The sequence below is a fragment of the Mixophyes fleayi genome, chromosome 4 (genome assembly GCF_038048845.1).
Source record: "Mixophyes fleayi isolate aMixFle1 chromosome 4, aMixFle1.hap1, whole genome shotgun sequence".
Lineage (NCBI taxonomy): Eukaryota > Metazoa > Chordata > Amphibia > Anura > Limnodynastidae > Mixophyes > Mixophyes fleayi.
In genome coordinates this window covers 262421898-262432332 of record NC_134405.1, presented here as the reverse complement: position 1 = coordinate 262432332, position 10435 = coordinate 262421898, and the positions used below count along the sequence as shown (strand labels likewise).

At 37.9% G+C, this 10435-nt stretch overlaps 1 protein-coding gene across 2 annotated transcripts; it reads right to left on the bottom strand.

The window, feature by feature from the left end:
* Positions 1-1452: 1452 nt before the first annotated feature.
* SPRY4 (sprouty RTK signaling antagonist 4) lies at positions 1453-9256 on the bottom strand. Of its 2 annotated transcripts, none has more exons than XM_075209698.1 (2): positions 8991-9256; positions 1453-2645 (listed from the first exon to the last, which is right to left on the bottom strand). In XM_075209698.1, the coding sequence occupies exon 2, from the start codon at positions 2605-2607 to the stop codon at positions 1714-1716; it is 894 nt and encodes a 297-aa protein (XP_075065799.1). In that variant the 5' UTR covers positions 2608-2645; positions 8991-9256; the 3' UTR covers positions 1453-1713. The 2 variants fall into 2 exon arrangements, with proteins under 2 accessions (XP_075065799.1, XP_075065800.1); XM_075209699.1 differs by lacking the exon at positions 8991-9256 and adding an exon at positions 3617-3752.
* Between the last annotated feature and the right edge of the window lie 1179 nt (positions 9257-10435).

Sequence of the window (10435 nt, the reverse complement as noted above, 5' to 3'; positions counted from 1 at the left end):
GTCATATATTGTACCATTAACCCCTAAGGGCCTTGTAACATGACTCAAATGAATAAAAAAGTGATATGTTGCATTAAAACATTAAAATATGGTTTCAAGACCACATTTCAATGCACATGAAACACATTTAAATGCTAACGAAATTTCCCCTTTAGCACAGAAACTACACAACATTTAGCTGAGACTAGCACCGATTATACCAGAATGACAAATTGCTGTGAATATATATTGGAAATCCTTGCATGAGTGAGTAACCAAGCATCATAAACATATATATATATATATATATATATATATATATATATATATATATAAAAATTAACACGACTACAGCAACACACGTGGGTGAATTTCCTTATAGCTTCCCTGACCTGTTATATAACACTAAAATAGACGTTTTCTCTCTCTATATATATATATTTATACAGATATACAGGGTGCTTTTTTACAGAAGGGCGAAGGTAGAGAGCAGCAGCACATGAAACAAATAAGGTTAACATGCCAGTTTAAATGTCCTTAATAATGATAATGAATGAAACTAAAATTGTGGGGGTTTTCTTATGCAATGATTTGAAGCTCCTCTGTATTACTTGCTGCTTCTGACCATTTAGTGTCTCTGGTTGCAAAATGGATATTGTGCTCTTACATTCCCAGCTGTAGTGCAGCAGATTTCTCCTTTATTACACAGGAGGGAGCAGCGCAAGGAGCCAGTGAGTTCTACAACAAACGGAAGAACACAGTTGCAGGAGGGGTTAGCTGTGTAATTATCACTCTTAGGTAACACCATAGATGAAACAGTGAGAATAGATTTTGCCTAGGCTTATCACAAGGGCTGGGAGATTTCACTAGTCAGCAAAGGGTTAACAAGTGAGCCAATTTGCAGATATACATGTGTTATATAGGTTAATAATATATTTCCCCCTTGTGTGTGAATCTCTTACATTTTCTCCTCTATGATGCAGATAACAACATTTCTTTAAAAAAAGATAAACTTAGTGAGCGGAAGATAAAAGACAGAGTTCCCCATCAACAGTAAGGAGTGTGGGAGAAGGGCAGCAAGGATGGCTAATAATAGGCATGGCGGAAGGGCCTCAACACAGTTAAAAGAGGAAGAGTGATAGTACATTCCTTCCTGTCACCACAAAGATGATTGAATCTGTACCCTAGGCACGCTATTCTCCCATTTTTCCTTCATTAGCCAAAAAAATAAATACTTGTAAAGGAAAACTAATACAGGTATATAAAAAAAATACAAAAACAACATTAAACCTCAGTTACACAATAAAATCTCAGTAAAGCAACCACACATTAATAAAAGTGCGGATGAGCTGCAGACCGAAACATTCATCTTAAAAACAAAGACATGGGTATGAGGAAGAACTGGAGCTGGCTCGCTTCCACGCTGAGGAGTAAAAATCTTATTTCTTAAGGGTAGCTGTAGATAAAATAAAGGTAGCTAATAGTTTCAAGGTAATCCCAATGGCTATCTACTTAGCACACAGGATTTGGAAATGGTTCACAGCAGCAGCAAAATACAAAATGCTTCTCCTGCTCTTTTTCTGTTTAATACTAAGTGTTGCTGAACCCACATAACTAATCATTTTAAATTAAAGCCTCGGGTGAGAATATCCTGTCTGGAGTCTTTTTTTGCTTTAGTTTCCTGCATGATGCATCCTTGTAATACAGTTAACACGACAACCTCACAATACTCTCTCAGAATGGCTTCTCTGGTCTGCTAACTGCTTCTGGTGCTTTGCACATGACACTGTTCGTGTTTTTGCATCGGCAACCTGGACGGCTTGCTTGGTCATAGCATTTTTGTGAAAGTTTGACGCACCCAGTGGCTGGAAGATAGCAAAGCAAGCAAGGAAGGACCAATGACAAGGCACTCATGAAAGACCAGCGAGCACAGCAGTTGGAGTGAGAGCAAGAACATGGGTGATCTGCACAGGAGCCTTCGTCATCTTCATTGGTGCAGTGGTAGAAGACTCCCTTGACTAGACACATGCAAGTTGAGTAGTTGACCAGATTCTGTGCTGAACACAGACATTCCTGGTTGCAAACCCAGCAAGAAGGCAAAGTCCGAGGGGTAGTACAATCTTTGCATTTGCATTTACCACAGCCCTCACAAAGTAAAAAGTGCTTGTCCAGTTGTTGGGACATAGGTCCTTTTACATCCTGAGGCTTGCAATTTATCACTTTAGGCTGTATCCTTACTGCCCTAGGTGGAGACTGATCCACAACTGGAGGTGGGGCCATGTGGTCCAAGAGTCTCTGATCTGAAGAGGTGCTACTGCTGCTGCTAATTGAGCTGGGCCGCCCACTGAATGATATCCAAGGGTGTGTGATGTCAGCTTCACACCTCTGCAAATGTTGATTGATGAGCATGGGCTCATGAGCGCCCCTGTTGAGTTTTTGACTGGCCAGCTGACTGAGCGCTGGGTTGTCAATGTAATCATTTTCCAGATGAGTGGTTTTCATCTGATCAATAGGCAGGATGGTAAGTGGGTGCTGTAACCTTCCATATGGGACCCGGCCATCCAGCAGAGGTTGCACCATGACTGCACTGGGCACGACAGTGATGCTGTGAGGAGTCCTGGAATCCATTGACCTATTCTGACTGATCTGAGTATTTCTTAACAATTCTGAAAAACAAAAAGACAAAAAAGTGGACTCTATTAAATAATAGTTCACTTAAAAAGTTGAGACATTACATTATGGAGACATGAAAGCCAGTATAAACAGCAGTACAAACTTCAGGAAAGAAAGCTTCTCATTGTGCCACAGAAAATTGCAATAGAGAAATTTACTTTACAATTGCTGCCAATAAAGCAATAAGAGTGAATAGGGAAGAAAATTCAGGACATTCCTTCAATATTAACTTGTCCAATGCTTAGCGGCCACTCCATCCCTGAGTTTACATACCAAATGCAGAAAAACAATTATTAGTATTGGTTCTTATTAAATGCATTAAACCAGATACATCAATCAGCCTAGGAAAATAATTATTGTCATTTAAAGATCTGCAGTTCAATCTGGGATTGAAAACACAGACACAATGGGGGTGGTTTACTAGCATTGTATAAAAGTGAAGCAACCTATAACAGACAGTCACCAATACGTTTTATTGGTCCAGTATAGGTTAGATTAATGGAAGTAAAAGTCTTATTGGTTGCTAAGACTCAGCAATTTTAGTAGATCAACTCCACTGGAGCCCTTTGAGAGGAAGAAAGTTTATAGCTAAGAAAATATTTTTGACTCATGTTAATCCACAGAGTACCCGTAAATGAAATCTATATCTTTTAATATGGTGCTAGCAAGGCTTTGAAGCTTAGACATTTCCATTACAGTAATGTATTAGAAGTAAATGAGCTAGCAGAAGTTTAGCTTGTAAGGTAAGAACAATTTACTGTTTTGCTTGCTAAAACATCATAATACAATAACAGCCCCCCAAAAAAAGTCAGTTAGGAATATGCAAAATATTGGCTTTTTCTCAAACATAAATAAAATGAATATCATATGTAATAAATATTATGTATAATATGTCTAGATTTCTAGACATGGGATAAATAGATTTTCTACAATCCCCCACCTATGCACAAGCAATTTACTATACCTTTGTCCAATAGGATGCCTGACTACAATTTCATAAATGAAGCAGTGAGGTATAACAGAGTGGCATCTTCATAGTACTGACTCACAACATCTTTAACAAGCACATTTAAATAGAATGGCTGACTCGTTGTGTTGCTTTAGTTTCTGATTTCATCGAAAGACAGCAGTTCAGAACTGGAATCTATCCAGTTACCCAACAGCTATGCAAGTCAAAAGAGCACAGGAAGCAACTAAGCTTAAATCAAAGAGCGGATACGGCCCGGCTCCAATTTAGAAAGTGCACATTGTTTTGTATGAGACGTAGTGCTTCCTTGTCGAGCGACCTTTTGTTTGTAAGCACTGTTTGGAAATCACTTAAAGGGGAAGTGCACATACAGGCTTATATTCACTGATGTAACATAGGAAGGTTGTAAAAGTAATTAAGTAATAGGGATAACATGAGTTGGTTCTAGAAGTGGCAAATGTAACTTCAAAGCAGTTTAGACAGTTAACAGTACTTTTTAACATCTTGTAGCTGCATAAGTTAAGGGCTGTTTGACCATTGAAGTAAACAAGATAAGTTCACTATCAAAATGTAATACATGGGTACACTATTTTCTGCACTCTAGTGGGAGCTAGTTAAATTGCAAATGCTAGATATCAGTGCGAAATGCGCATTGCACTTTTCAGCAGGCCTTTTTTTTGTGCAAAGTGTTAAGTTAAGTAAAATAAAATAAGAACAGTACAAGTTTCAGCTACTAACATGATAGCGGCACATTCTATAGTTCCATTCATTAGAAGTATCTATATAGAATATACACAAACATCAAATGTCAGCATCATTACAAGTTCAGAGCTCAGCCAATCTATTTTATTAATGTAAGATTCAATCCAAACAGTAAAATAGTACGTACAATTTCAATTTGTCATGCACCTATAGGAAGAGGACATTGGAAAAGTGATTGAAAGGGTGCACTTAAATGTACCTCTCTATGTAAAGAGCTGTTGTTAAAGCATTAAAGTGTACAGCACAATACAAACCTGTTAAATGTCCTAATACGCTTAAGTTCAAATCCCCCACTGCATGCAGTCAAATGTCTGCATCAAAATTGTTAAAGGCTAGTTAAGACAAATATTAGTATTTGTCTCACCATGGTGTCTATTGCTATTCTTTATTTACACCATCTACAACAGTCTGAGTGTTATTTTATGGCAACACCTAAGAAAAGATTAACAATTCAAAGTACAGCAGAATATAGCACCCTTGTTCTCTCTCACCAACATAGTAATACGTTTTCCCTGAGCTACATAAACAGGAAGCTGCCTCTCATTATGTTTATGAGGCAAGGATGCTCTGATAGATTACATATGCGACACGCTGGGTTTATGAGAAAACAGGTGATTCAAAAACTGCACTTTCAGTAGTTTACGAGCTGATGCTTCCGCTGCAACCACATCTGCAAACACAGCTGTTAAAGCAGGGTGCACAGACAAACCCAAGTGCCCCCCCCCCCCCCCTCTCAAAATAAAACATCCATGTGTCACCCCTGAAGAGAGAAAGAAAAAAATGGAAACAATGTTAGGCCAGTTAATTCAATTCTCAGTTCACATTAGGTATGTAGATTATTAGGTGTTCTACCAACCCCCACACTTATACCATACTTTATTGTAAAATGCCTACTGTTAGTATAGAATAGGACATTACATGAGGTCTACAAAGGGCATTAATGTCACTTGCCTGCCCAAAATAGAAAATAGTTTTAATTTTCTATTTCCCATTAGTTCATTTGAAGATGAGGCTTTTGTTAGGCTCCAACCCTCAAGGAAAATCTATAAATTCAGAACTTTATAAAATTCCATTATGAAAGACAGCATTGTGTACAGATCGTGGAGAGTTGGTATGTAAAACAGTTTCAAATGCTATGTCACCACCCTCCCCTATTTTCAATTATTAAACATTTTTCTCGCAGGGATATTCTACAAGCTTGTTTCAGCAGGATCACCTTTACCTCCGAACAATGTCGCTGTATGTAATTTGCTTCCAGCATAATCTCCTTAATGGACAGCACTGTGTAAAATATTGGGACTTGACGGATAATAATAAAAATAATATATATATATATATATATATATATATATATATATATATGCGCAAAGTCAAATATGAGGACACATCACATGGGCTGTACAGTAGAGTAACACAGCGTTCCTAATAGAAACTTGTGATGCACAAGATCAGGACTAGTGTGGCTGTTTATAGACATATCCATTTAACAGTACAGTTACTAGTCTATTTTACCCAGAACTGGACATACTAGCTAGGAACCACTCACTCTAATTGACCACTTCCCACTCTTGGCTGGTCAATCAAGCCAGACAGTAGCAGCTTTGACACCTACACATCCTTTTAGCAAATGACTGATAATCTGCCAGACATTGATAAGGATACAATATGACTCTATTCAAGTACCATCCTGCAACTATCTATTAATTGTGATTCTTCACAAACCAGGTGCTGATGTGTAAAGTGACTTCAAATCAATATGCAAAACCAATTAAAAGTAATCTCCATAGCATGCAGAAATTGGTAAACAGAATAATAAATTAAAGGAACTCTAAATACATAAAAAATGGAAACTGCAAAGAATTAAAAAAAATAAAAAATCAGTGTGATCCTAAAGCAGGAAACCAGTTAGACCTTTTATTGGCTCACTACATAGATTTTATTTGAAAGCTTTTGAGACTACTCGTCTCTTCGTCGGGCATGTTACTGTGTTGGTTCATATTGTGCTATTTCTTGATTAATTTAAACACCAGAATACTCAGAGCCTCATGGGCCGGTTGTACTTAAAATGTACCCCTTCAAGAAAAAAATTAGATCTCATCAAAAAGATCTGCTAAAGCAAATGAGGAGCTGCACAGTACATTACAGATGTCCCCTATCCCAGAGACATTACACCTTTTATTAAAGGTATTGAATGCACCTAATGTATTTTCACAGCAGACATTTGTCAAGCCTGATAATGTCTATGAAAAGCTGGATCAGCACCAGTATAAGACTTTTCTATGACTATAAACATAGCTAGTAATTACGTGTAAAGGACTTATATCAGCAATACAGAAAGTAAAAATTAAAAATATTAAAAAGTGAGACCATTTAAATATTCTAAATGTATATTTGAATTAGGTCTGGCTGTCAGCAATCAAGGTTAAGTCCTATAAAAAGCTGAAATATTCATGCTGTTAAATAATTTACTAGGGATTTCACCACAACGAACTCTTGGCATTAATAAAGTAGGAAAAATGCTTACAATGAAAAACGCAGCAAAATCTCATGAATGAATCGCTGCTATGGGTAATAGCAGAGCAGGCTGCAGTAATGTATGCCTCTGCATGGCTCCATTTATTAGCTATATGTTAAAAGGATGAGTTACTACACAACTGTAATTATGAATGTTAAAACACAGAATACTGACAATGTATCAATGTTACAATAAAGGTTTCTCCATTATTAAAGATTTTTACTATTTGTCATGGATAGAAGGGGACAGGGGGTTCACACATATAAAAGTTCTATAAGATGCATACCTACCTTTTAAAAACTTAGAGAGTGTCTGTCAACTGGGAAGGTATATGGACTTGTCGCAGTGTCTAAATTTCAGATTTTAGCCCAAAAATGTCCACTGGGAAGGTATATGGACTTGTCACAGTGTCTAAATTTCAGATTTTAGCCCAAAAATGTCCAAATAATGCAAGCAAGTCAAGACATTGATACCAAAAATAATGAAATAATTTATCATTAGTCGTTTTCAATTTAAACTTTGTAACCTATGCTCCCAGTTACAGAATGAATAATGTCAGGTTGTCAAGATAGCTGGTGCAGATTTATTTTGACAGCAGATTGTATGCAGTAGTAAAATGTAAACGGTAGACTGTGCACTGCACCATAAACACCATAGAAACTAAACCTCTATACTCATAAAATAACCAGGGCTACCATACTGTGGTCAGATGCACACTAAACGCTTCACAGTAATAAGCTGCTGTCACTACCCCATGTACAACCCTACAACTGACAGTGTAAGAACAGATATATCTCTGTAACATTTTAATACTGAACAATGCAGACAACTATTTGTAAATGCTTCACGTAACTCAAGATAACGTCTGCAAAACAGCATTTGCTGCGGATCTTATGAGAAAACATGCATACAAGTAGCACATAGATGAAATACTCGTTACAGTTTATCTACCACTGTCTTCACAAGAAAATGCACAATAGGCGTATTAATCAGCCCAACACTGCAAGTGTGATCTTACACCAATATCTTTCCACCACGTCTATACACATCTATAGCAAGCTAAAAAGGTGTCTCCTTTTCCAATTAATGTCATATATGTCAAGTCTAGAGTGAAAATTAAATAACAGCGTTTATATGTTAGACCTGTCGGATGAAAAGATGTAAGATGGGGAAAATAGCCCTAAATCTAATGGTATAAGGTTGGTGCATTGGTAGCAATGTACAATGTCTGGCTTTGCAATGTCTCTGCGTAGTTCGAGCGCTGGGCCTTCTTTATAGTACTTACAAAACCTATTTTAAAACCTATTTATTCCAACACAGAAAAAAAAGATGTCCACATATTCAATGTATTATTACGTCACAGCTGGGATTGCAGTATATATAGACTACGCGAAGAAATACATTATTGTATGCTCCCAAATAATGCATAGTGCGTCATCACAAGTACAAATCTGAGAAAAACGGCAATCTGGAGCCTTTCTGGAAGCTGACAAGACGGATATGTTCATATGTTAGTCAGATGAGATTTTGACATGCCAGTCGGATACAAATGTTGACAAATAATCAAGATCGAGTATATATTTATGAATATATAATAGATCAAAGGTCTGCTTCTCACATAGAGAATCACTAGAGAAGGTGTTACTATGTTAAACCACCTCTTCTTTTAAAAGATCAATATTTTGTACAAAAAGGGTTGCTTGTCTCAAAATAACATATTAGCTGGTGGGTGCATCAGATAAAGCTGTCTGTAGCGTCTAGCTAGACATGAGCATTTTAATTAAAGTGGAAAGTCTGTATTAATAGCATGAAACCCCCCAAGCAGTCCTTATTGCATACACTGCATTTACAATGCAGGGAGCTGGGATTTCCTGCAGCACTGCACCCCCTTTGACAGCTCGTAAGTTGCTTACTAAGAGAAATGTGATTTGCATGTGGGGGAAAATCCACAGCAATACAGAGTTTCACAGTCCTGAAAGCAACTACATAAGAGAATAGCCTGATATGAGAATAATTCGTGTCCTGTTCAGATAACAGATCTAAAAGAAATCCATTCTGTAAATTGACATAAATTAGGGCATATGATGTTCTTACTTGCTAGAATGCTGCTAGGCACATTTTTCAATAATCCGAAAATCGCAGAAAGTCCGCAGCTCTGATCATGAGAACCCTCAGTATAATCATTGATGATCCAGGCTGCATAGCTCCTCTGCTGTCAGCTCCCTTTTCGTTTTCGATGTTGCAACTCCCTGGGAAAATGGCTTTTTTATGAATGGGAGGGATGAGCAGTACTGAGCATGCGCCTCAGCCGCACACAATTCTTATGAATGGGAGGGAAGAGACCAGAGCGCCTGCGCGATACTGCCCTCCCTTGGTACAATTCTATGAATGGGGGCGGTGGACGCCTGGCTCTAGGGCGCTTGCGCGTAACCTGATTTTTTATGAATGGAGACCGGAACCTAACCTGTTGCGCTCATTGCAAACGGAGCTGTCTTTTATGAATGGAAGACAGCTGAATAAACCGCGCGTGTACTGCAAGCCCTGGAGGGATAGAGGGAGGGGGAGAGGAGGAGTGGTACGGGGGAGGGAAGCTCCTGCTTTGAATTGAAATATGTGGAAAGCAGATGATCCCAACTGGTGTGCTGCGAACATCGATCCTGCTAAACCGTGCTGCATCCTTATTCAGTAGCGCCATACAACTGATGTATGTCAGAGAATTCATGCAGATATAATATACTGATTTGCACCATGAAAGGTCTGGCAATAGCTTGTAGTGCTACTTTGCTTTCATAGAAGAGGAATTCTATTACTGTTAATAGCTGCTATCCCTTCTCAATATACTTTAATTCATTGGACTCCACCCATATGCGGTAGCCAGAGATAATCGTATAACAGTAAGGGTTTGGTGGATGTTTGGAATTATATTCTCATTACATATATGTGTATTTATGAAAATCAATTGTTATTCATTATTGCGGATTTTTTTTTTGAACGCGTCGTTTTACTGTGATCTACCTTTCAATAATGAGTGAATGCCTTACCTATGTGGGAGGAAGACCCACTGTGCCCAACCTCTCTGAGCTGAGAATTTCGGTCCTAACCATTTCACTGCTAGAACACAGCTCAAGTAGCTCCATTCTGTCCACCTTACTTTGTAGGCAAGGAGAGCTTAGTATAGAAATCCCGCCCAGTAATAAAAGCTGGACTGCTGTGTACACATGGAAAAATTAAGTCTCAGGGGTACATTTATCAAATTACTGGTTCGAAAAGTGGAGATGTTGCCTATAACAACCAGTTTCTAGTTATCATTTATACTTGGTACATTGTACAAAATGACAGCTAGAATCTGATTGGTTAAGATATTCACTTTTTCAAACCTACAATTTAGTATATATACCCCTATGTGATATACAAACTCTATACATTTGTGCTCAGTAAATAGCTTATGAGCATTTAGATTAATATGTTCATGAACAGCACAAGCCACTTCTGTGTGGTGCACTCCATTTATTTTTTTCTGAATCTATAGAAATGTACGA

Excerpts from the sequence above, each read along its gene's own strand:
- SPRY4 (XM_075209698.1), bottom strand. The coding sequence starts at position 2,607 with ATGGATTCCAGGACTCCTCACAGCATCACTGTCGTGCCCAGTGCAGTC.